Consider the following 27,230-nt stretch of genomic DNA (forward strand, 5'->3'; position numbering starts at 1 on the left):
CTGGCGGCTTTGTTCAAATTACTGAGTCGAGTGATCATGTCTTTGCTGATTGGTCGGTGGGGATTCAGTCTTTGTTGATTGGCTGTCTTGGGAAATCAGGTGTTCTGTGTTCACTGACAGTGAATTGTGGTCGCTCTTGTATGGCGTGTCACATGTCTGTATTATATCTGAGACAGTTTCTCTAAAACAAGCACATTTACCCAGAGTGAACATTAATTAGTTTACATTTGATCTGAATTATATGTGTAAGCATTAAATTGCTACAAAAAGCATAATTTCCAACAAAATCATCATGAGAGGTTTCAATGGAATAAGACAATGATAAACCAGTGACCTTTAAAGAAATATTTGTGAGGAGTGATAAAGAGTTAGTTGGGTCCTTTTCAGTTTCGTTTATTATGGCATTGCTATTTTGATCATAATAGGAGCTAATTTAATTAATAAGCACACAGACACACACCGGCATAATGCTCCACTATCAAACTATGTGTGTGTGTGTGTGTGTGTGTGTGTGTGTAATGTAAAAATGCTGATATAGAAAGACAGATCGGTCCGTCAGCGTCTGCTGCTGTCAGCCATCAATGCATCAGCTTCCTGTCGCTGTGGTAACCATCCGGCCGCCGGGGCACGTGGGTAAATGCCGAACAGGCCGCAGTAAAGCTTACAGACAAAACACAGAGGGATTAAACACAACGAGAGGCTTCACTGGATTTATCCACACTGACGCTACTGTGAATCATCAAACTCTCTGTGTATCCATTTACATTTGACATTTACTGATTAAGTTCATGTTCTTCAAATATACCTATTCAATATCACATTAAATATTTATAAACAACACATAATAAGGTGATGAGAGGGGTCTGAAGTCATGTGACCTGTGACTAGTAGGTCTCTATTGAGAATCTGATCTGGGTCTGATCCATGTGATAAACTGGATAAAATCTTATATTTATATAAAGCTATATATTGAGTGACATCATTTAAACTCCTGACCAGCCGCTCGGCATCATGGGAGCACCAGCTTCAAATAAACACACACAATACTTTTTACAGTGTATGATGCTTTAACATTTCATTCGTGATAAACAAACAAGTTAAATCTCAATAATTAACCATATTTATATTCGGTTCTGTGACTGTGTTACATGTCATGTACTTTTTGATAATGTTAATACATAATATTACACATTATATTGAATAATCTGTTCTTTAATGCTTTCAAAGAAAATAAATATGCAACTCTGAAAGCCAATGAGCAAAAACTAAATCATCATGGACAAAAGATGCACAATCTATCCTGACAGTTTCTCAAAACATTAATCTTATATCTAAATTTTTGTCCAACGTTTACATTAGATGAGTCGTGCGGACAATACTGTTTACTGAATTAATCATTCATGTGTCAAACTTATTTTCTCATTTCACATTTCATTTCTTCACAATGCAGATTTCAAAACATGATGATTTGTGAATGGTTGAATGTCATCTGATTCAGATCTGTGTCCGTCTGAGGTTTGTATAGACATTTGAATGTTACAATCTGTGCGTCATGAGCTTTCTTTAGATTGTCTTTATAAGCATTTTTCTATATCAGTCATTTCAGAAGCACAAGAGGAAGCCCAGAGAACAGATTGTTATAACTGATGATGTCTTCTCAACCAGATCATAACACAATAATACAGCAACTGCTTGAAACACTTTGCTGCAAACACAATATGATTGTATTTGTTAGCATTATAGTTAATGTATTAAAGGAGTGAAGTATTTTTACTGACTACTTTACAATCTGTACTTTTCAGAGTGTTTGTTTTTGGCAAACTTTTACTTCACTACATTCCGATGCGCAATATTGGACATTTCATAAAAACAAGTTGTCTTTCACTTTTCATTAAGTACATTAAAACATATAGTTGCTTATTATTATGTTTTATTATAAACTTGTAATTTAAACTTTGATTTAAAGTAATTAAGTACTAGATTTTTTTATAAAAGTAAGTATTAAATATAATTTGATATGAAATTTGATGGAATAATAAAAATGATCTCATGCTTTAGTATTTAGTAAAGTAAAAGAACAACACTCTGCTAAAATACAGATACTTGACAAATGTATTTAATTAAAGTAATACTTTAAAATACTTTTACACCTCTGACTAACAATTAACAACACTTCTACAGCATTTACTAAAACATTTTTAAAATCCAAAGTTGGAACTGTTAACATTATGGGGCGGTTTCCCGGACAGGGATTAGACTAGTCCTAGACTTAAACAGTTTTAAGAGCTCTCCAAACTGAAAACAACTTGCACTTACATATCTTAAAATACATCAGTGCCCTTTGATTTACCTCAAAATGCACACAGGTAATGTTTTTAGTAAGGCATGTTAGTTAAAACTAATTATATTTCCTAATTAAACTAAGGCCTCGTTCTGGATTTAGCTAATCCTGGTCCGGGAAACCGGCCCATTATGAACTAACATGAACAGTTGTTGAATTAACTAAAGATTAATAAATGTTGATAAACTTTATTATTCATTATAAGTTAATGTTAGCTAATGCATCTATTACGCTATAAAACATTTCTGTAGAAATTACAATATTAGTGTTAGCTGTTTGCCGGTAACTTACTGTAGATTTAAATTTATGTTATTTACTGGCATAAGTTTGTTCAGTTAAATGAAAGTTAAATGAACATTAAACAAGTCTTTATCTTTACAGAATAAAACTATAAAATAACATGCAAAGTAGAAAATCTAAAGGGAAAAAAAGGAAAAAGATTGATGAGGATTTTTGGTTCCTGGAATGCTTTGCATGTTATATTATAGTTTATTCTGTAAAGATAAAGACTTGTTAATGTTTAATGTTCATTTAACTATGAACTGGTAAGTTAGCTGCAAACAGCTGCATAGCTACAGCAAATATTGTTAACCTACCATGCAGCTTTATGATGTGTAAAGCTTTAAGGATTAATCATTTTGTTGCTTCCTCATTGTTTGTTTCTTTAGATAAAAAGTTTCTGCAAATGTTTGAATGTAAATGACATAGACATTGACCTCTGACTAAAGCTTCCCGTATGGGTGGATTTCATTATGTGTGAACAGATTCAGTGCATGAGAGGAGGAAAAATGTGTTTCCCTAACCAACACATCACCTGAGCTCTCTGAGAACTGAACAACTTATTAATAACTATTGTTGATAAGATGTAGCATTTCTCAGAACAAAGAACAAGGCATAATAAGCATGCCTAACATAACTTATAACATGATAATAAACATGCCTAACATACAAATATAATATATCAATAAAGTAATAATGGTCATACACACACAGTGTATCCTGATAATGAACTGAAAGGTCAACCATCTGCTTTACTTCTGTGACATCATCACAGGAAAGTAACAGGAAGTCCATCATCAATCTACAGGAAGATACATTTTATCTGTTATAATGACAGATACGTGTGCGTGCGCGTGTCCGTGTGTGTGTGTACCTGGTAATTATCACGTTGTGGGGACCAATTGTCCCACAAAGATAGGAATACCAGTATTTTTGTGACCTTGTGGGGACATTTTGATGTCCCCAATGAGGAAACAAGCTTATAAATCAAACAAAATGATGTTTCTTGAAAATGTAAAGTAGAAGAAGGGTTTCTGTGATGGTTGGGATTAGGGAATGGGCCTTAGGGAACAGTTTGTACAGTATAAAATGCATTACGTCTATGAAATGTCCCCAAAAAACATGTAAACCAGAATGTGTGTGTGTGTGTGTGTGTGTGTGTGCGTGCGTGTGTATGTGTGTGTGTGTGTGTGTGTGTGTGTGTGTGTGTACCTGGTATTTATCACATTGTGGGGACCAATTGTCCCCACAAAGATAGGAAAACCAGTGTTTTTGTGACCTTGTGGGGACATCTCGATGTCCCCATCCATGAGGAAATAGCTTATAAATCAAACAAAATGATGTTTCTTGAAAATGTGATGTAGGAGAACATTTTCTGTGATGTTTGGGGTTAGGGAATGGGGTAGGTAAGGGGAATAGTAAATACAGTTTGTATGGTATAAAATGCATTACGTCTATGGAATGTCCCCACAAAACATGGAAACCAGAATGTGTGTATGTGTGTGTGTGTGTGCGTGCGTGCGTGTGTGTGTTGGATTGTCATTGTATCACTGATAAGAAACAAAAGGCTCTTTCTCTGAATCCATCAGTTTTAAGTGTGTTAAGACTCCTTTGTCTGCAGGTAAATCCGATGAGAACAGAGCTCTTGGGTGTTTGTTTGTTTGTAGATTAAGTTCTGACCGTCCTCCGTGTTTAATCTGAATGAGATAAACAGATCCACTGACCCAAACTAACACAAAGCTCCAAAGAAAATCACAATGCTGTAAGTTTATATATGAGATACAGTCTGCCTACATACAGTAAATCATCTTTACACATAAAGAACTGTGTGCTATGTGTAGTGCAGTTTTGTTTCTATTAAAACCAGAGTTAATCAAGAGTTAATATTCACTTAAACCACAAAACAAATTCATTTCATCAAGTTACACAACCCTTGACCACATCTTACATGAAAACATGTCCAGATTACATTCCAGCCCTGTTTTATGACCAATAACATTTGTATATAACATTCTTTGGTACTGTAGTGATGCGAGTTGGTCATAATGCAAAAAAACCCTCATGGTTAAAGTTGACCTATTTTCTTTATACAATATATATCTTATTTCATTCTTTTGATTTTGGGGTGAAATTAAACTCATGTGAAGATTCACCAATGACACTGTAATGCGTCTCAGGTCACCCAGGTTACAGTATTTATTTATGTTTTTATAAGACAAAAACTCATCTCTCATAGATACCAGACACACAAACCCATTTTCAGCTGGCTGCCTCTCTCTCTCTCTCTCTCTCTCTCTCTCTCTCTCTCTCTCTCTCTCTCTCTCTCTCTCTCTCACACACACACACACACACACTCATCTTGCATGATCTGTCACACACAATAGTCACACAGTTTAACAGCAGTCAGAAGATCTCAGTCGAATCACAAAGAACCACCTGTAGTTTTATCAGTTTATCTCCTCTCTACATTTACATAACACTATATAATGCAACCAGCATGTTTACTTCTGATCGCTTTCTCTCTCCATACAGTGTTGGGTTTAATGTAACTGTAGCCACAACCTCTCTCTTAATAATTCATCGGTATAATCTATGATTAAACAACTTCACCACAAGCTCACCTGCTTTTATTTCTGCCTGAAAAACAGGTGTGTGTGAGAGAGAGAGAGAGAGAGAGAGAGAGAGAGAGAGAGAGAGAGAGAGAGAGAGAGAGAGAGAGCACATCTGTTAAGTTTGATATTAACATTCAAAAGCAAAACTTATTTACTGCACATTCTTGGAGTTAATGGGGAAAATTAGGTTTCTGATAACAATCAGATTAACATTTTTCTCATTAACATCTTTAAAACACCTGTGCCATAGAAGTAAATTACCTCTTAAAATTCATAAAGAGGAAAAAACTACAGTTTGTGGTCTGAGGATGTGCAGCGTGCTGCTTTACTGCAGAGTTTGTGCCTGAATGAAAGACTTTTCTGGAAACAGGATTGGCAGTTTATAAAAACAAAACTTACAAAGCAATGGATGTGTCATGTGGAGGTCCACAAACAGCAACAGTTACCTGATGTTGATCAGCACAGACTCACAATATGATGTTCATTAATAATCTAAATGTTTTTAGTGATAGGATAACAAAGAATAAGAGTACAGTAATCTAAAGCTTTACACAGACATGTCCTTTAATCTCCTATCAATCTCCACAAACTGATTACCAAAAGCAGGTTGTGTTAATTCTACATTGTTTATTATGTCTCTTGTTTTACAGCTTACAAACATTAAAACATTTCAAATTGTACAAAATATAAACTATGCAAGAGAATATTATAAAGTGTCCGTTTAATGCCAATGAATGACTCACATTTAACTTTTAACTGAAGAGGGGCAAAGAAATGAAACACCTGCACCAAGTGACAGTGAATTTAAGACAGATCCCATTTAAAAAACCGTGAGCTTTAGTTTGGATCAGAACATTTGTGTATTTTGCATCATTCAGCCATGATGAACATTTTCTTCATAGGGTCTGTTAGATGTGTGCTGTTGTGTCTTCATATCGCTCTACAGGCTCAGCAGTAGATATAAATGGATGTTTGTTAGGTAAATAATGACAGGGTCTGTTTTTCATTGTCTATTTCACTCCAAAAAATGGAGGAACGCTTCCACCCACAGTACTGGGAGGTATAACTCTACTGATCTCCAGGCGCTGAAGGGAGGTATAACTCTAGATAATATTTTGGTGAAGGATGTCCCAGGGTAGGGTGAAGAACAGATAAAAGATGCAAGGATAACATCAGCCTGGCTCAGCACCAGTGTTGCAGCAGTCCGGTTGTCATGGCTACGGAGATGAGCACGGAGAGCGTGTTGGCCTGAGACTGAACACCGGTGCCGTTTGGAGATGTGGTGGCGTTCGCCGTGCCACCGGACGCGCCTGTTGTCATGGTAATGTTTGTGTTAGCGGTCTGATTCCACGGCATTGTGGAGTTATTTGGGTTGACCAGGCTTTGAGACAGAACCTGGGGGGAATGAAGAATGGTTAATTATCACATGAGTCACATATGCAAACGAATCTAAAGAAGGAAAGGCATTGAAAGACGCTGTTATGCAAATCAAAAATCACTTTAGATTCCCCGTGAAATTTTTATTCTCGTGTCTCAGTTGGGTTCCTTGTTTTAAATGACCCACATTTCCATATAACATTTAATGATTAACAGCTCCATCAGTCTCTAGACACGCGTACGTGCGCCAAAACTTCGGCCACTAAGTTTGCAGTTTACTGTTTTTGTGCCGAAACAACATTTCACATAGTATCACTTCATTGGCTTTTAAAACTACAGGCTATACTTAATAGATGCATGACACATTGATAATAACCTTGAATGTAAATCTCATAGGCCTACTTATAACAAAGTAAAGGTGCTGAAAATTTTTTTTTTTTTTTTTTTTTGCTGTGATGCAATATATACATTTTCTCAAAGAGCATTTTTTTATTCATTGTTTAAAAAAAACACTTTTCTTTCATATAGGCCTATATCCTAATTTGTGCATCAGAAAGGTTCTGTGGATGTTTCTATGTTTAACCATACAGCCCGAGAACAACGTTGAACCTTAATTTTTAAGATAACAAATGAAAACGCTTAATTGTCGATTTTAAAATGACATAGGTTTAAAAATTATGCTGCTTTATGTTTTGTATCTTAATGCCACATTAGTGGATGCCTCTGTCTGAATACGAGGGTTTTCTGATATATTAATATAATATTTATGTCTCCCACGGTCCAGACAAAAGCGTCTGAGACTGTTTCGCGTTCTTACGCAGGGAAAGGACACACGGGTTCCCCGTATCGCCTTTCTTTGACCAAAGAAACTCAAGCCTCAGAACAGACATCGATACACTTTAAATGATTCATTCTCCAAAGCACCAGAGTGGTTAACAAAATTTCACTTTCTTCAAATGTAATTCATGTTTAATTGTGAATTAATTTAATCTACAATTTCATCAGTTAATATTTTTCCGTCACTGTTTTTGCGTGCGTAGTGCAGGGTGTCATTGTAAAAGCGCACGTAAAACATTAAGGTCAACAGTTTTCTAATATGTTAAACTTAGTTTGTATTATTCGTTAAAGACCACATCTGATGTTTATTTCCGTTATTCATCAAAAAAGAAAAAAAGACAAAAGGATAACGGTTTTAATTTTACACACTGCTGAACGCACTTTAACATTGAAATATACAGATCTACAATTAACTGGAGCCTATAATTTACTTTCTGAACTGTTTTATTATCATCTTAACAAAACGTCATATTTTAAGGTTAACAATCGAAAAACATTTTGAAGAAGGAAAATATTAACCTGAGTGATGAAGCAGAAAGCGCAGAGAATGGCTGCGAGCTGAGTGTAGGTGATCTGAGCCATGATCCTGATGAAACTATTGGTGATGAAGAGTTAAGATGATGATGGTGATGATGGCGAGACAGGCAGGTTCATTTATCTAAAGGGAGACGCCGGCTGATGCTTCAGGTTTTATACTTGCGCTAGGAATGACGTCACAGACCCCGCCTCTGCACTTTTAAGTTTATTCTTTATTCTTTCGCCCGATATGTGAACATTCAAACGTACGTGGAGATGTTGTTTTAGGAGCAATTATAAATTATTACAGAAAGAATGATCGTATGTGAATTATATTTACAATCCCTTAATTTGTATATACTTTTATGAAGTCTGGTGGCCTTTTAAAGCAGAAAGACAAGTTTATAAAGTTTATTTACTTTAATTTCTGCACTCTCTAACTTGGATTTGAGTGACTACTAGCGGCCGAGTATAGTACTCACATCACACACTGATCACACAGACTGCTGTATATAGACAGAGATTATTTATATTTTTTAAACAGAATCTAAAATCTATATAAAAGCTATAATGCAAAGAAATAACGAATAGCTAATAGCTTCCAAAGAATTAAGCCTACCACTAGTAGGAGTCAGACGTCAGACAGATCAAGCTTTATCTCCCTCTAGTGGCCAATAGAAACACTTTATATTTTACAGTAAGCGCACCTGTAAAAATGTATAAAACTGCTTTAGTATTTTAATCAACAGCATCCCACTTATTAATAAAAAATATGGCTGATTTATTTCGTACGTATAAAAGTTTTTTAAGATCTACCGAGCATCAGAAACACTGATCACAGGTGCGAGATCTAAAGGGGTTGCACTAGAGGTGATGAGAGAGAGAGAGGGAGACAGAGAGGGGATTTTTCAGGACGCGAGTGGGTCGCTGTGTTTTTGCCAGCGGGGATCAGATGACACCCGCAGGGCACGAAATCTGACCCGCGGCTCTGAATTTGGGTTCTCCGCTTACACGAGCGCGCACCTCGTTTATTCTTTGAAACACAGAACAGTTTGTGCGAGTGTGTGTGTCCAGAGAATGGATGAAATTTGCATACATTAGAAATAGAAATACAGGCCTATATAAAATCGCAGTTAGTCACTTTAATGTTGATATATGTAAGCAGTACCTATACAAATTTTGTTATTTTACCCTTTTTTAACCTTAAGCAGCCAGGGGGTAAAACCCATCTCTCTCATTAATCTGACCTGAAGTGAGTTTATTCTGCACTTACAATTCTCGTTATTTTTCTCAGTAGATGACATGCGCACAGATCGCCCAGATAAAAGTCCTCTGTCCTCGCATTCCTACAGAAATGGACCCGGGCCGGTACAGCCTGTGGGAGGAGGAGGTGTTGAGTTTCAGCTCCTCCCCTGGATCTCCTCCGCTCTACTGCTACGCGCGCTCATTGTTTCAGCGCAGCGCCGTTCGCTCGTTTGGGATGCGCGACAGATAGTCTTGACAGGCGCGTCTGACAGCACGCGCGCGGATCATGCCCGAGATGGAGAAGAGCCGAGCGCCGGAAAACAAGCGGAGCAGAAAACCTGCGCATCCTGTCAAGAGAGACGTCAATGAAGACATGAAGGTGAGAGAGACACCAGACTTTCACAATCGGACTGTGTTTGAAAACCAGGCAGACAGCAGCTGCATACTTCTGTTTGAAACGCATTTGGGTGGTTTGTGTTGGCTTGGTGCTGATGGACCTGTATAGAATAGTAAAACTTAACAGGTGACCTTAACTACCCACATGGCCTCGTCTTAGTTGACTAATGATTGAACTGATTGAAGCCTGATTGAATGTGATGCCAAAATAGTTACAGAATGATGCTCAAAGATGCGGTTTAGACTCTTTAAATTAGTTTTGGTATGTTCTTAATGCGAATTTATTTATTTATTTACGTTTAAACATTTTGCTTCCTATAAATTTGATGAGTTAAAGCTATAGCACATAAAATCAATTGTCAGCTAGAATGAACACATTTTACCTTGAACACCAATATCAGCAACTATAGATGACACAAAGTTTATGAGATTGTTGCCAGTTTAAGATGAATGATTAAAGCAGATTTATTTACTGATATCTATCATAGGCATTTGTATGTTGGGGCTTGTAGAGCTCCAGATGTGCTCATGTGTGATATAAGGCACATCTCATGTTTTGATGGCCTACATCTCCACAGGTTGAGAACAGACATATTGACCTTATTAAATTGCTGGCTTTTACACAAGCTGACAGCTTAAGGCCTATTTCACAAGTCCCCGTTTGATATTTGATATGGATACGTGATATGTTTATAAATGCCTGCCCATGTTGACATTGAATATTCCGTTTATAGATTCTCTCTCTCTCGAGCGGAGAGGAGCTCACAGGGTTTCTCTGACTTTTCCGTCTCGGCCAGGGAGGAAACGGCTCTTTTTGTGGGAGCGACGTTGGATCTCAGCAAATGATATCCATTGGGGGGTGTAGAGTTACAACTTAACTAATTTTAATCCAAACACGTGAAATCGTAGCCGGGCCTGATGCAAGCGGCCCGGGGCCGAAGAAGGGGTCGCGCAGGGTTTGTTGCCTTTGGCTGCCGTGCTCGCTGCGGTTTGGGATGGACCTGTCACTCTCGCTGAACAGATGTTTGTCTGAACTGCCAAGAAGAAACAAAAACAACATTGTTGGATGGAAGAGAGAGGAAGCTAAACGCCGACTCTGCTGCTAATGAGAAAACAGCGCAATCAATCTGATGATGACTGGAGGGAAAGAGAAGCTTGTGCGGTTGCTGATGTGATTTAGTCTTTGGGGTGATGGTGGCAGCGTGAGAGAGAGAGAGAGAGAGAGAGAGAGAGAAAGAGAGAGAGGAGGGGATCTGATTCTGGGAATCTGTGACTGAGCTTCTGGTGTTGGATGTCCTGTGATTTCAGCTAAACGGGGATCATGTAACGGCCCTCGTCTCGCACGAGAGACACGCGAGAGAGCTCTTTAGCTTTTTTGCTCGAGCTGCTGGCTTACTTGATAGTTTTTCATATCCGTTTACAAAATGATACCAACACTCACATTTGAAACCGAGACACAGATTATAACAGATGTCATGCTTGTACAATGTTTCTCAACACAGTTCCAAAATAGTTCATCATAATAATAGTGATGAAATAAATTAATATGGCTTCATGGTAATGCATCAGCACTGTTAACCAATCAAAGCAGAGGGCTGGAATTCAGCACATGTAACATTCACAGGTCTGTGTTTTGGTTTCTTCTAGAACTTTGCTGAGAACACCATGAATGAACTACTGGGCTGGTACGGGTATGATCATGTAGACCTGCCCGACTCTAATTCACCTGACAGCCGTCACCGAGCAAAACGCAACCATATATCTGTTCTTAAAGGTGACATCACACACACATACACACACACACACACACACACACACAAACATGACTGAATATGTGTCAGTGAACTGAATGATGTTTCTCCAGAGAATTCAGTGCCAAAGCCAAATGCTACAGAGAGGAACGTGCCATCATCTTCATCAGAGCCCACGAAGAACGGTGAGATGGAATCGGCTGCCACGCCCATCTCATCTTCATCATCCTCTGCATCTCCACGGACCAGAGAGCAACACAGCATGAATGTTGTTGTACCATTGATCAAACCATCTGCTGGTGTGTAACACACACACACACACACACACACACACTTACTTTCTCTTTTCCTCTCTCTCTCATACACATACAAATATATAAATTAGCCTTCTAATGACCAGAATTACAAAATGAGACCTTACCCTTTGTGTTTATAATCTTTTTGTTGTTGTAGTGGAAGATGTGCAGAATGTTCAGATTGTGTGTGTATGGTGTCAGAAGGAAGGTATGAAGCGTTACTCTCTCCTCATGGGTTCAGACCTCAAGAGTTTTTGCAGTGAAAAGTGTTTCGCTGCCTGTCGCCGGGCATACTTCAAACGCAATAAGGTAAAACCACATTTGATGTATCCAACATGTTTCATTAATTAAAGGGGACTTTCACAATACTTTTTTAAGATGTTTAATACATCTTTGGTGTCAGAGAGTACATATGTGAAGTTTTAGGTCAAAATACCATATAGATAATTTATTATAGCATATTAAAATTGCCACTTTGTAGGTTTGAGCAAAAATGGGCCATCTTTGGGTGTGTCCTTTAAAATGCAAATGAGATGATCGCTGCACTAAATGGCAGTGCCGTGGTTGGATAGTGCAGATTAAGGGGCGGTCTTATCCCCTTCTGACATCACAAGGGGAGCCAAATATCAATGACCTATTTTTTCACATGCTTGCAGAGGATGGTTTACCAAAACTAAGAGACTGGGTTGTTCTTTTACTAATTTTCTAGGTTGATAGAAGCACTGGGGACCCAATTATAGTCAGATTTTCATGATATGGCCCCTTTAAAGTCTTTTACTTTCATGACAGCAGCTCTGGAGCTCTGATGGTCTTTTTTATCCAGCTGCATGTGAGGATGCAAATTACTTACTTTATAGACCAGGATATAACCTTTGTCGTAACCTTTCAATGTAGTGAACATTCATCAAAACTTTTCAGGTGTAAATAAGATTTTGAATCGTGAATGTTTCTATATAGCTCATTGGTATAGCATTGCGTTAGCTATGCAAAAGGTTGTGGGTTCAAACCTAGGAAGCACATGCACTGATTAAATGTATACCTTGTAAGTTGCTTTGGATAAAAGCATCTGCCAAATGCATTAATGTAAACGTGTTCAATCTTTTGCACTCCACTGCATTGACGTTGGTCAGTAAAAAAACTAATCAGCAAATAGTTTTGAATAAAGTGACTCCACTTTAAGTTCTCCAAACTTCAGACAGACTTCAGTTGTGTGTTTACTGAACTTCATCGTTGACACATTTAACTTCACTTCATACACACAGACACACACACAGATGAAGGCTGATGTATGGATCGGTTTTCAGGCTGCTCTGTTTATGTTGAGTGAGCCACACATTCCCACAACAAAGAGAAAGAGTGCGTTTGAAACACAGAGGATAGTTTATCAGACGAGAACCACGGACGGGTTTTAGCCTGTCTGAGAGGAAGAGAGACAGGTTTAATTTCACTGTGCATACTTTACTCATAGAGGAATCCTGTTACAAACACACACACACAGCATGAGAACTGAGATCAGTATGTGTTTACTAGAACTACACAAATTTGCTAATGTGACTGTGATGCTGATTATCTGAAACGACAGAACACTTCAAAGTTGACATGTGTATTTGTGTATTTGTGTTCCCTGAAGGCTCGAGATGAAGATCGTCATGGCGACCAGTCTCCGCCTCCCGGCCAAACACTAGACACACCCTCAAGACTTCTGCTGAAGATGAACAACAACACACGTGTAAACAAATACACACACACATTGCAGCACAAAGATACAACTTTAGTCTATAGATACTAGAGATGCACCGATTGCAATTTTTTTGTATGTCCGGTCCAGACGATCATGCGTAACACCTGCCAATTCTGGTCTCTGGCCGGTGGATTGGTGCATCTCTAATAGACACTTTAGCTACAATATAAGATGGTTTATATAGTCACATTACAGCATGTGTTTACTGTCTGCAGGTCTGTGATTGGTGTAAACACATCCGTCACACTAAAGAGTATCTGGACTTTGGTTCTGGTGAGGAGAGGCTGCAGTTCTGTAGCACCAAATGTCTGAATCAGTACAAGATGGATGTGTTTTATAGGGAAGCGCGTGCCGCTCTCAACGGTTCTGCTTCTGCTTACAAAGATGAGGAGAGTCATCAGAAAACCAGTGCTGTAGAGAACCAGAAACTTCTGACCCCAGAGTCATGGGACAGCTCTTCGGCTAAAACGCTGTCACCTAAAACCCCAACGCCCACTTCGGTTTCTGTGTCTGTAGTTAACGCGACATCATCTTCTTCATCATCTTCCTCACTGAGAACGGCCATCACAACGTCGCGGGAGCGGTCGTGTCCTCTGCAGATTCAGACGAGCGCATCGCCCTCATCCGCTGGCCCGTCTCATATCATTTTGGACCAACCACGGCCACCTCAGATCACCCTCCCTTTTATTCGCCCACCCCAGCACGCCCCTGGTCTGCGGAGCCCCACCCCTCACCTACCCCGTAACCCACCACACCCTGCCAGCCCCATCCAGACGCGACCTCCACATCCACCTACATTTGCCCCACTCCACCCACCCCCTCTTCTTCAGCACTACCCTGCTCCATATGTGCCCTTCCACCCCACTTTCCCTCCTCAACTGCCCCCACCGTGGCCACAACCCATGATGCTGGTGCCGTACCCCATCATGGTGCCCATCCCAGTGCCGATTCCCATTCCCATCCCTATATCTCGATTTCCGGGTCACACGGGAGTCGTACGAAGCCTCCGGGAGCAAAAAGAGAAAGACCCAGGTGATCTCACACCCGATTCGAGTCGCTCCAGCTCCGAAGAGATCAGCGGAGATCAGGATCAACACAGGATAAAAACAGAACAAACTCTTTCCCCTCTCACTTCCTCTAAATCATTCGGGTCTTCAGAGCGGCAGGTGATTCAGTGTCTTCACAGACACCTGGTGAAAGAGGAAGCTGAGGACAGGACGACCACACCTGACCCGTACGCTTCCGAAACCCAGACGCACCCCACGCACATCTCGCACGTTCTACGGAAAGCACTTAAACATCATACCGCCAACACGGCGTCTGTGCTCACGCCAACGCCCTCTGCGTCATCGGACGATAAAACCGTCACTCCGGCGTCCCTGTATTCGTTGGCCCGTTCGACCGCCATTCAGGTCGCCTCTGTTTCATTAGACAATACACACAGACCTTGCCCCGCCTCTGCTTTGACACCAAGCTCCGCCCACATTCCGTCACCCCTGTCCGATGGCGAGGGTGTCAAGGAGAACAGTTTTTTGGGTGTACGGGAAAATGACTCGACCAATACCTGGTCAGCAGAGCAAACGGACTGCAAAAGTGACCAATCAAAAGAAAGTATGGTGGCTGAGGATGAGTGTCAAGACGTTGAGCACACATACGCTCGATCCGTCCCTCCGAAACTACGTGAGAAGAATGCACACACAAGCACACAAACGCACTTACACGCACAAACACACAGCTGGGAGAAGAACTCACACACATCTCAACAAAACTCAGAGGCGAGCGTCAGGGACGACCCAGAGCCGGCTGTGAAGAGAAGATGTTTAAGAATCAGAGATCAGAATAAGTGAGCCTGGTATGTGTCACACACACTTAAGCACAAACTATCACACATGTTTGTTCACATATTTGACCGACATAGAGGTTAATACACACAGTTAACATCATTACACTTATTCTGGATTTTCATCTGCCTGTCTTACAGTAGTGCTCAAGTTTGTGTCTTATTGTGTGGGTGTGTGCGAGTATAAGTAAGTGTGTGTGTTTTTGGGTTATCCCACAGAATGGCGCCAGCGAGAAATTCAATCTCTGTCTTTGCTCTAAAGTTGCACTAGCAGTAAAAGAGCAGAACGGTTTATACTGCAGAAACCAGAGACGCTCGCAAAAAACAGACACAATCCTGCCTGTGTGTGTGTGTATGTTCTGGTCCAGATGTTGTTTCTGGAGGGTCCGCTGTGTCTCATGTTTCAGTCAAAATAAGGAGGTTTTTATAGATAGGAGCTTAAACCAGTATGAAGATCTGAGTGTGTGAGATAAAAACATCCTAAGTTCTTATATTTGTCTAGTTTTGGGTGTGTGGACTGTGGTTTGGTGTTTTAAGGTCTACCCATCAAGAAAGATTAGTAGATTATTTACAGTGAAAAAATATGTTTTGTATTTTCTAAGAATGATGAAATGATGACATATCACATGCTGAAGCAGTGAGATTAAACAGAGAACAAATGGAGATCCGTTGTGTGCTTGAGATAATTTTGATGAATGAAACAGAACTAAGAACTCTTCTCATGAAGTCTTGTGAGCTATGAAAGAGCAACTATATAAGTATGATCTCTGCGCTTGTGTCCTGTTGAATTCATCGATGGAAAGCGTCTTTGTTTTAAATGGAACTCAAAGAGAAGATCTTCATGACTTTCAGGATCAGTTTAATGTGTCTTAATGGAAGGTGGCTGATCCAGGATCAGATTTCCACTCTGTAGGCGCTGATCTTGGACACAAACAGCAGCGGGTTCAGAATTTCTCTTTTGGCACATGATGATGATCATTTCAGGAGAAATGTCTGTTCTTTAGAGTTTCCATTAGATGAATGAGATAGTATTTCTGGGTTGGATCTGTGAGTTTATTTTGTGTTATTCTGGAGGTTTTATTGCTGTAAACTGATCTGTGCACTCAGGGATTCACTGACCGTTTGAAACTCAAACTCTCACTGGAGACTCACAGTCAGACCTCACATCCTCTCTCGTTTCATGTGCTCAACACTCGCTCTTTCTCCGTTATTTTTTTCTTTCTGAAGGTTTCATATTGTATTTATGGTTGAACCTTATTAAATCTGTCAGGAACATATCCAGGTCATGTGTCCATTACAATTGTTTATATGGTTTTGGTGGCACATCCAGACTAAATGTGTCTGTATGTATTTCTCTGTCTAGCAACCATCTAGAATATTTTACCAAACTTTAATGCTTTCAGTCTTTGTCGTGTCCAGGTTTGAAATATGACCCGTCTAGTTTTCTCTGCTTTCTCTTTTTTTTTTAGATGTGTGAGCACTGGTGAAAGTGTTTGGGTCGGAAATCAAGTGTGTGAACGTAAAGAGGTCACATTTAGCCTGGAAACAACGCCCTGTGGTGACCCTGTACCAGCAGATGTCCAAAAGGTCACGTCCAGCTTTCAGAGCACCAAAAGGGCTCGACTCCAGAAGATCACGAGGACCATCAGTAGACATGCAGAGATCAGACAGGAGTGATCCAGTTACACTTTTACTGTGTGTGTATGTTTCTGCCGAGACTCTACAAAGCCAGGCATTGTTTAACACTGCCAACCCATCCTCATCGCCTGTGTGTGTGTTCAGTGTGTGCGTGTGTGCGTGTGTGTGTGTGTGTGTGTGTGTGTGTGTGTGTGTGTGTGTGTGTGTGTGTGTGTGTGTGTGTGTGTGTGTGTGTGTGTGTGTGTGTGTGTGTGTGTGTGTGTGTGTGTGTGTGTGTGTGTGTGTGTGTGTGTGTGTGTGTGTGTGTGTTGTGTGTGTTCAGCTGTGGTGTAAGGTTACCTGACACACTGGCGCTTTGGCTACAGGGCATTTTTAGACTTCATCTGAAGAGTGCCAGGATTGCACAAACACACACAGACACACACATTATTCATCTATATCAGGACGACTGAGAGCTGAGGCTCACATACAGAGTAAAAGTGTTTGTGTTGAAAGATCAGAACCGGCTCAAATTTATTTCAGAACGTCTGAATTTTCTATTTTTAACTGCCATGGTTTGTTTGTCTGTTACTTCAAAGTGTACTATGGTATTGCCATCGTGGCTGTGTCAAAAATTCCATTGTATTACCATAGTGCAGTTTACAAAAAAAAAACCTTCAAGATGCATATGACACTACATGTCACTTAAATCTATATGTTTGAACTTTTTTTTTTTTTTGCTGAAATTTCCTAAACATTTTTATCCTAAACACAAGAGAATTTAAACTCAATTTGTATCACTGTCTCTTGTTGCCATAAACAACATGAAACCCATCAATTAAAAACAACACATGTGTATCAGTATTATAATGACCAAAGCCAGTCAGTTTTTAGTCAACACTTTTATGAATGTCCAGCAGAGGACAACATTGATATTAAAAATCACCTGAGCTGTGCATTTGTTGTTATTCATTGATTTTTGTCAATATGAAAAGTGTCTATTTGTCATATCTTTTTCACAATAGTGCCAATCTTTACATCTAAGCAGTGCATTTAAAAAAGCCTAAACAAAACTGAAGTAATTCAAATGTCTTCATAAAATGTTTATGGGCATTTATTGTATTCATGATGTAATCACTGGCCAATTACAATGAATGGTTTGTGTATATTTTTATGATGTATATTGTGATTTTTACACTTTGGCACTTGGTTGAATCTTTTTCACTCGTGTAAGTGTACACAAGCTGTACATGCCTTGAAATGTGTTTGCTATAGCGTCAAAATGTGGTACAGGCACTCAAGATAGCCTGTGCTGAAGCTCACATGATCATTGACTGTGTATGGGATTTTCTAAACAGATTATCATGCAAATTATTAATTCTAATGAATAAAAATCCACATAAAGTAATACTGAGTGCTTAAAGTATGTGATATTTGTTGAGCGTTAACTACATTTTATATATATAAATATATAAGTTATAGTTAAAGGGATACTTCACCGATTTAGCATTCAGCTTTGTATCTGTAGAAACCTGGCAGTATTACTGAATGACCATGTTTCCCTCCATCATTTCCCCCTGAGAGGAGAGATATCTGCATTTTGGTTCTGCAAAAAAGTCCTCCGATGATGCAAAAATCGTCATATTACATCATCGGAGGACTTTTTTGCAGAACCAAAATGCAGATATCTCTCCTCTCAGGGGGAAATGAGGGAGGGAAACATGGTCATTCAGTAATACTGCCGGGTTTCTACAGATACAAAGCTGAATGCTAAATCGGTGAAGTATCCCTTTAATACCACATAACACTTCAGTAGTAACCATAGAGTAGTTACTATGCTATACTACAGAATATTACAATTTACTACAGAATAAGAATAAGAGGGAAATTGTAACGTTTACAAAAATACCACTGAGAACAACTATCATAGTATTGTTATGATGCTATTAAAATTTTAGCTTTGACGATTTAATTTTGATTTAACTTTAAGATGGGTGTAAAATAGAACAGTTCAATATAATGTATAATGTTCAATATAATTGTTTCTGTAGTTTATTTTAGTGATCGACGATCAATAATACATTTTCATGGCAAATCTGAATATCAATAGCCATGCAATAAAATCCCTCCTACGTCTTCATGTGATTGGCCAGTGTTTGCTGTGCAAGGCCTCTCATTGGCTCACCGGTCTGTCCTTTAATTCCGCCGTCAGTCTCGTGAGCACGGGAGCGTTTGCGGCTTGGCAGCTGTCATCAGTGAGCGTGCAGAACGAGAGAAAAATCATCACCGCGTTTCAAAAACGGTTTGTGTTTATTATCAACATTTCACTCATAATGTATCTGTTTGTTTGTTTTTTTGTTTCATTTCCCGCTCGTTATTTTTTCTTTTCTGTGTTTTAAAACAATAATATTTAACATTCTGCATTAACGTAATCTGTAACATAAAATGAATGTTTGATAGTGAATATTTTGTAATAATATGATACAGCAATGTGAGAGTATGGGAGGACATTGTTATAGACTTGCACAAACACTCGCGCCATCATCACCAAACATCATCTTCGTCTGTGTGTTTCTGAGACTCGCATGAAGGTATTCCTGAAGTGTGTTTGTTTATGCTTTGAATCTCTCATTATACTGCGATTGAGTCTGTGTGTCAGATTAAATTAACCCATTCATCAGCAGTGTCATATTGTCACAATTCAGCGCTGATTTTCAGATGTACATCAAACACAACATCATGCATGTGAGAACGAAGACAGAAACGATACATGTAGAAGACATGTGTGCGTTACAATACACAATAAGCATGTTTCTCTATTTATGGTGTTTAAAGGGGACCTTTCACAAGATTTTTAAATATGTAAAATACATCTTTGGTGTCCCCAGGGCATGTATGTAAAGTTCTAGCTCAAAATACCATATATATAATTTATTATAATATGTTAAAATTACCACTTACAGTCTGTCGTTTTTGGGTGTGTCCTTTTAAATGCAAATGAGCTGATCTCTTCACTAAATTGCAGTGCTGTGGTTGGATAGTGCAGATTAAGGGGTGGTATTATCCCCTTCTGACATCATAAGGGGAGCAAATTTTAATGACCTTTTTTTTCACATGATTGCAGAGAATAATTTACCAAAACGAAGTTACTAGGTTGTTCTTTTTCACATTTTTTAGATGGATAGAGCACTGGGGACCCAAATAGCACTCAAACATGGAAAAAGTCAGATTTTTATGATATGTCCCCTATAATGAGAACAGCAGCAAGCATTGGTGTTGGTCACTGTGGATCTTACAATCATTTTTGCAAAACTAAGCCTAGAAGCTCGTGCAGTATGCAGGATTCATGGCCAACATATTAAAGGTGCACCTGTCAACATTCATACTGTGACAGTAAAGCACTAAAGAAATGAAACACAAACTAACAGAGTGATGCTGCTGTGATCTGATGATCTGATGTAGGTCTCTAAGTAATCTCTCAGTAAACTCTCATTTACTCATTTGTTTCATGTAGTCAGACTTCATTGAGATCAGATGATGAAAGATGCTGAACATGAAACGCACTTGGATATTAAAGCACAGAAAGAGTGTGTGTGCGTCTGATTATACAACAATCACACATACACAAACAGAAGCATATTTTCCACTCGTCATCTCACATCACACAAACATAAAGTGTAGTCATGGATTATTACTGATGTCATAGCTCCTGCTGTGTGTTGGCATGAAATATTGTTGTAACAGTCACACCCTGTGTGTGTTTTTGTGTTATTACTATACCATATCTACACAATACCTGTATCTCTCTCTCTCTGTGCAGTATAATGGCTGCCGGTTCGAGTTCGATGAGGATTCTCATTAAAGGTGGGCGTGTCGTTAACGATGACGTCACACAGGAGGCGGACGTCTTCATCGAGAATGGCGTCATCCAGCAGGTGGGCCGTGAGCTGATGATTCCGGGCGGAGCTAAAGTGATTGACGCTTCAGGTAAACTGGTGATTCCGGGGGGGATCGACACCAGCGTTCACCTGGAGCAGACTTTCATGAACGCCAGCACACAAGACGACTTCTACAGTGGCACCAGAGTGAGACATCGCAGCACATTATTACACACAGACACGTTTTAACTTACGCTGTCATCCAGTCCATCCACTGCTCACATGACATACTGAGACATCAGCTGTTATGGATGAATGGAGATCAGACGCACACCACACATACAGTACACAATCTCTCTCATACACACCCACAACAGCTGTTTGCAACATTCTTGAACATTTGAAAGTGTGTCCTGGGGTTCGGTCCATGTAAATTCTGTGATCTATCCCAAATACTAATCTGAATGTGTTGTCATCAAATAATTTATGAGACAGTAATGGATAAGATTACACAAATACTCGTTCACTCTTCTGTTTCTTCTGTCTCACTTTATTAGACTCACTCTCTGCTCATTCAGTTTCTATAGAAACCTTGTTACCATGGAAATGGTTGTCATCACTGTGACCTCGTGAGTTGAACACTTCCTGAGTGCAGAAGAAATTGCAGTGACGTCATCATGTATGATCATGTGACCTGTGCATGTCTGAACGCAGGGCTCACTTCTTAGTGCTGTTTGTTGGCTATAGTACATACTATCACAACATCATGATCAGAGATGTGATGTTACTTTTGAAAGTGATTTTGTTGTAGTAGTGAATGATGGGATACGATTTTAAGGTTTAATGAATGGCTTTATAATCAGGGCTGTCTCTAGGCATAGGGGGCGCCAAAGAGCGCGTGTACGTTTTGACTGGCTGCTGCTTCACTGACTTGAATAAGTGAAAAATGAGCACTGATACAAAAAAAGATAAACTCTGAATGTTGCATATTTAATGTCATGTGTTTTACACAAAATGGACTGCATAATATTTCACCAGCATCAGACAGAAGGTGGTACGTGTGATTTGCCCAAAAGCATTGCCGTTTTTTAAGACCACAACCTGCTTTTCTCTGTTTTTAACAAATATTTTTAATGATTATGAATTGATACGTAAATAATAATCAAGCAATTGGCTTGTGATGATTTGAATTATGATTAAATTATAGTAAACATAGTTTTATTTGTAGTAAGAAACTATAAATTGATACTGAACTTCTCACACTATCAAACATCTTCACCTCCCGTGTCGTCCTGTAGGCGGCGCTGTTGGGAGGAACTACTATGGTGATGGCTCAGGTTCTTCCAGATAGAGACGCATCACTACTGGAGGCATTTGAGAAGTGTCGCGCTCTGGCCGATGCTAAAGTCTGCTGTGATTACGCCCTGCACGTGGGCGTCACCTGGTGGGGACCAAAGGTACTGCGTGTATTTCTAACAGGGATGACCACCTACATTTGACAAATTGTGCAGTACACAACCATGGAATAATACAGTGTAGTAAAAATCTATTCAGTGTGCAATCGATTGATCATCTTTTTTGATCAGTGTTGTGATGTTTGCTGGTCAGGTGCGCAAAGAGATGGAGGTGCTGGTAGGAGAGAAAGGAGTCAACTCCTTCCAGATGTTCATGGCTTATAAAGATATGATGATGTTGAAGGACTGTGAGCTCTATCAGGCAATGCGCACCTGTAAAGACATCGGAGCTGTCGCTCGAGTCCATGCTGAGAACGGAGAACTGGTGCTGGAGGTCAGAGAACCAAAAGAACAAAACATCTGCTATCACATATTCAGCTGAATGTAGTCAAATCATTGTTGAATAATGTGTGTTTAGGGGGCAAAAGAGGCTTTAGATCTGGGCATCAGTGGACCAGAGGGTATGGAGATCAGTCGACCGGAGGAGGTGAGAGAGAGAGAGAGAGAGAGAGAGAGAGAGAGAGAGAGAGAGAGAGAGATAATACTTTATGTGTTTTCATTAGAGATGAACTGATGAGTTTTTATGTCTGTTTTTATAGCTGGAAGCTGAAGCTGCACACAGAGCCATAACTATCGGCAACAGGGTGAGTATGTGTAAGGAGTGTGTGTGTGTGTGTGCGTGCATGCGTGCGTGCGTGCGCGTGCGTGCGTTTGTGTGTGTGTGTCATATACTGTTGTTCTCTCTGTAGGCTCACTGTCCAGTGTACTTGGTAAATGTTTCCAGTATAAGTGCTGCTGATGTCATCGCCGCAGCCCGGATGCAAGGTCAGTTTTAAGAACTCGTATCATTTGTGACCTATGCTGCCAAAATGAGACAGAATGAGCAAACTGTCAAAAATGTGTTATTTATATTTTGACATTCTCTATTTAAAATAATGATGTATGATTTGTTGGAATCTGATAAGAAATGACAGAACTACATCTGTTTGAAGTTGATAGAATCAGCAAAGTCAATTTTGAGAAAAATCTAGATTTTTGAAGGTTCAAAAGCAAAATCACAGCATCCCTACCTTATACTCATATAGATTTAGCACACACAAAACCAAAAACAATATCTAAAGGAAAAATATATGTTTATAACTTTTTTCTTTCTTTTATTGTTTGATTGACATTCAGACAGACACAACTTTTAAGATCTTCTGTAATGCAATGATCTAATATAATGTTACAGATATATTTCCCAACAGTTTACCAAACAATTACTTAAGACGTAACAGATTATGTCTACGTGAATTTTTGTCAACACAGATATTTTTAAAACTATTCTATATACAGTATGTGTATTTATCGGTGTCTGTGTGCATGCTTCAGATCTGTCATTCAGTGCAAGGAAGATCGTTTTCATCTTTTATCTCTATTAATAACTCAACATCTTAAACATCAAGAAAGTCCTGCAATTTATTTTCGAATTCCTGCATATTTTAAAACTGAAACCAAAATGTCAGGATGCGCATGTGGATGGATGGACATGCATTTTTTGTGTTAGATTAAGCATTTAGGACTGTACAGAAAACGTACAAATAAAGATAATTGTAGATATTAATGACTATTTAGATCATTGGGATCGCTAGATGAGGGCTTGATGTACTTATTTTTATGAAAACCTCAATTTCAAACAAAAATTTAAAAAATAGCTCAAAATTAGATGGTTCACATTTCAACTAATTTTGCTAGCACAGGTCACATTTCAATTTCATGTATAATATTAGTCATATTTAATTTGCATAAAAATAGGAAAATATTACAAGCAATTTTTTTATCTTCTGCTTGCAGTCCATACAAAGGAATGTTATATTTTGCAGTATACTGAAAATGTGTGTCTGTGTGTGCAGGTAAGGTGGTTCATGCTGAAACTACAGTGGCACACTCAGTGTTAAGCGGACTGCATTATTACCATAAGGACTGGGCACATGCGGCTGCTCACGTCATAGCTCCGCCCCTACGGCTCGACCCCAATACCCCTGACTACCTCATGGGCCTGCTGGGCAAGTATGCATCCATCGCAAAGTCGTTATCCATATTTTTAATAGCCCCACCCACCTCAGGAACTTTCCTGTGTATTCAGTGACATCATAAACGTGGTGGCGTCAGATCATCGCATGTTTAACAGAAAGCAGAAGGCCCTAGGGAAAGAAGACTTTACCAAGATCCCACACGGGGCGGCCGGTGTAGAGGACCGTATGAGCGTCATATGGGAGAGAGGAGTGGTATGACCCTTAACTAGTCATGAGTATCTTGAATACTGACACATCAACATCTTATTGGCTGATGTTTTATGTCCTTCAGGTCAGTGGGAAGATGGATGAGAATCGTTTCGTGGCTGTGACAAGCTCTAATGCTGCTAAAACGTATAATCTGTATCCACGCAAGGGCCGGATCGCCCCAGGAGCTGATGCTGATGTAGTGGTGTGGGACCCCGATGCCACCCGGTGACTCACAAACACATTCATTAATTCGGCACAATCTTTAATCTGTTTCATGATGGTTTTATTTGTTTGACACACAATCTTCTTTGCAGGATCATCTCGGCCAGCACTCAGGTGCAGGGCGGAGACTTCAACCTGTATGAGAATCAGCGCTGTCATGGTGTTCCCCTGGTGACCATCAGCCACGGTCGACTGGTGTGTGAAAACGGAGCATTCATGTGTGCGGAAGGTTCTGGAAAGTTCTGTCCTCTCCAAGCATTCCCGGATTTCCTGTACAAGAGAATTATTCAAAGAGAAAGGGTGAGAGTCTGTTATGGTTGATGAATTATTTCATGTTATGATGTGTAAGTTATGTTAAAATTGACATTAAAACATACTTTCACACATCTGTTGTTTTAGACTCGTACCCTGCGAGGGGTGGATAGAGCTCCATACTCGGGTGAGGTTGCCACAGTAGTGAACTGTGGCAGGAAAGACTCCGCCCCACCTGAAGGTGACGTTCTCATGCGAGCAACCACTAGACACGGAGGCATGCGAGATCTGCACGAGTCCAGCTTTAGCCTATCAGGTGTGTATAATAAATATATTATTATTCAAATAAACTGTGAAACCTGCCCTTAAGATCTCTGGGATTAAACCTGTACATTTTGCATTACATTATATACCGGGTGTCTGAGCCACTAAAGGTTTGTGGGATTGGGATTATTCTTCACAGGTGCTCAAGCGGACGATCACGTTCCTAAAAGACTCTCTGCTCGGATCTTGGCTCCCCCTGGTGGCCGCTCCAGTGGTATCTGGTAACTCTGTAAAGGTCTTCACTTCATCTTGTAGACGTCTGATCGAATCTTTAATTTTGTTTGTTAATAAATAAAGATTTGGACTGAGTCACAGCACTGTTATATATTTAGAAATAGTCAGAGTCACACCTAAAGTGCCAAACTTGAAGTGACTGTGACAAATTACAACTAGACTTTACGTCTGGACACACAAATAAACAACAAAGCTAAACATCATATCATATCATATTGTTTTGTTTGATTTTAGTCATTGCAAAATACTAAAATTTCACTGTTACGATGAATTCACTATTAATTACTATTATGTATAAAATATTACAGAATCACGATTGTATTTTACTGTAGTGTGGATAAAGGACATTCAGATGTTTGTTAGATTCTTTCAGCTGTTTTTTTTTTGTGGTGTTTGTTTGTTTTTTTGTTTTTTTTTAAGAAGAAATTCAGTATCAGTGTTGACGGTTCATGATGTTGCCAAAAGAGATGTTACCATTAGAGAAAAAATCTATTTGATGATCAGCTCACAAAATAAATCTAGTAAAATCTATTGTATTTTTTTAGTTTGTGAATCATAGGAGAGCCACACTATCCACAAACCGATTGACTATCAGTGCATGCAAACTAAATGTGTGTTGTGTATATTTTCTATTGTGTTACCAGCCTCATGCACACATGTGACTGAAAACAAACATGATCTCATCCTCTGTAAGTTATGTCATGTTTGCACATGCGTGAACACACATCTGATGTCAGTGTTAGTGTTTAACTGTGCAATATCTATATTTTACATATATAGGATATATTTATAGAATATCAGTTGTTCTTTGTTGAAATTGTCTTGACAGTGTGTAGTACTTGAATATCTGGAGTGTCTGCGACTGGTTTTTAACTTCCTGTCAGAAAGTTAATGTATTAGTTAGTACTGTGGTTTAAAGTGGTTTAAGTCTCACCGTTTTTAAATTCCAGCTCACACATTCCATCTGAAGCTTTTCCTAAACCAGTTACAGTAATGATACAGATATCTAATGATCAGATGATCTCTCAACAATGTTTCTCTACCCTTTACACAGATTTCCATTGTAAACAGATTTAATTGATCTGCACTGGTTTACATGATGCTGGAGGTTTTTATAAACACGTTAATGAAATATCATTTGTGCTCATTGGCTGTTAGGATTCGTGTTATCTGTGTTCAATCCAGGCATGAGCTATTTGTGTTTTGGTGCTATTTTTCAAATGAATAATTTACATCACTTGGTTTATATGATTTTGTGGTTTTTTTATTTTGTTTTAAGAAAAAGCACTTTGGGAAGCAGTTGTGTGACTTTGTGTGGTTAGTTTTGAAGGGTTTTTCTCATCATGTGAATAAGTGAAAAAATAAAGTGAAAAAAATCAGCAAAGAAACTGTCGCTTACATTTATTATTGTCAGTGGTTTACACGTGTGTACAGTATGCACAATACAGACAGACATAATACTTCAATTATTGAAAAAAATTTAGGTACCATAATGTTAAAAGTTAATCAGTTGAATATAAATGTAATACTGGCATTGATTTTTATGAATGAAAATTAAATTAATGTATTATTCATCCATGTTATTTGTTTTAAAGATATTTTTGTTTAATTTATATATATATTAGATACATTTTTGTTTCAAATTACATTTCTCAGACCAAATGGAGAGCTTCTAAACATTAATATTATTATATTAAACTGTTATATAACTGTTAAATTAGTATTATAATACGCAAGAGCTATATAGTTATATA

The 27,230-nt window shown here is 39.0% G+C and overlaps 2 protein-coding genes across 4 annotated transcripts; both read left to right on the forward strand.

Moving 5' to 3' along the window:
• The first annotated feature begins 9,239 nt into the window (after positions 1-9,239).
• Positions 9,240-17,804, forward strand: sobpb (sine oculis binding protein homolog (Drosophila) b). 3 transcript variants are annotated; one of them, XM_065273334.1, is made up of 7 exons: positions 9,240-9,586; positions 11,228-11,377; positions 11,468-11,653; positions 11,808-11,959; positions 13,281-13,379; positions 13,607-15,243; positions 16,701-17,804. In XM_065273334.1, exons 2-6 carry the CDS (start codon positions 11,269-11,271, stop codon positions 15,236-15,238), a joined length of 2,178 nt encoding a protein of 725 aa, XP_065129406.1. In that variant the 5' UTR covers positions 9,240-9,586; positions 11,228-11,268; the 3' UTR covers positions 15,239-15,243; positions 16,701-17,804. The 3 variants fall into 3 exon arrangements, with proteins under 3 accessions (XP_065129406.1, XP_065129405.1, XP_065129407.1); XM_065273333.1 differs by having other exon boundaries at positions 11,251-11,377; XM_065273335.2 differs by lacking the exon at positions 9,240-9,586 and adding an exon at positions 10,339-10,926 and having other exon boundaries at positions 11,251-11,377.
• A 1,116-nt stretch (positions 17,805-18,920) lies between these two features.
• dpysl5b (dihydropyrimidinase like 5b) lies at positions 18,921-26,897 on the forward strand. The gene is made up of 13 exons (XM_065273416.2): positions 18,921-19,150; positions 20,669-20,933; positions 22,025-22,183; positions 22,335-22,514; positions 22,599-22,667; positions 22,780-22,824; positions 22,930-23,005; positions 24,073-24,229; positions 24,306-24,447; positions 24,527-24,669; positions 24,759-24,966; positions 25,066-25,234; positions 25,382-26,897. The coding sequence occupies exons 1-13, from the start codon at positions 18,936-18,938 to the stop codon at positions 25,465-25,467; spliced, it is 1,914 nt and encodes a 637-aa protein (XP_065129488.1). The 5' UTR covers positions 18,921-18,935; the 3' UTR covers positions 25,468-26,897.
• Positions 26,898-27,230: the final 333 nt, after the last annotated feature.

This window comes from Paramisgurnus dabryanus, chromosome 1 (genome assembly GCF_030506205.2).
Source record: "Paramisgurnus dabryanus chromosome 1, PD_genome_1.1, whole genome shotgun sequence".
In the NCBI taxonomy this organism is placed as follows: domain Eukaryota; kingdom Metazoa; phylum Chordata; class Actinopteri; order Cypriniformes; family Cobitidae; genus Paramisgurnus; species Paramisgurnus dabryanus.

Excerpts from the sequence above, each read along its gene's own strand:
- sobpb (XM_065273333.1), top strand. The coding sequence starts at position 9,494 with ATGCCCGAGATGGAGAAGAGCCGAGCGCCGGAAAACAAGCGGAGCAGA. Across the intron at positions 11,378-11,467 it reads CCATATATCTGTTCTTAAAG|AGAATTCAGTGCCAAAGCCA; the intron begins GTGACATCACAC and ends ATGTTTCTCCAG. Across the intron at positions 11,654-11,807 it reads ATTGATCAAACCATCTGCTG|TGGAAGATGTGCAGAATGTT; the intron begins GTGTGTAACACA and ends TTGTTGTTGTAG.
- dpysl5b (XM_065273416.2), top strand. The coding sequence starts at position 18,936 with ATGGCAAATCTGAATATCAATAGCCATGCAATAAAATCCCTCCTACGT. Across the intron at positions 22,184-22,334 it reads TCACCTGGTGGGGACCAAAG|GTGCGCAAAGAGATGGAGGT; the intron begins GTACTGCGTGTA and ends TTTGCTGGTCAG. Across the intron at positions 25,235-25,381 it reads GTCCAGCTTTAGCCTATCAG|GTGCTCAAGCGGACGATCAC; the intron begins GTGTGTATAATA and ends TATTCTTCACAG.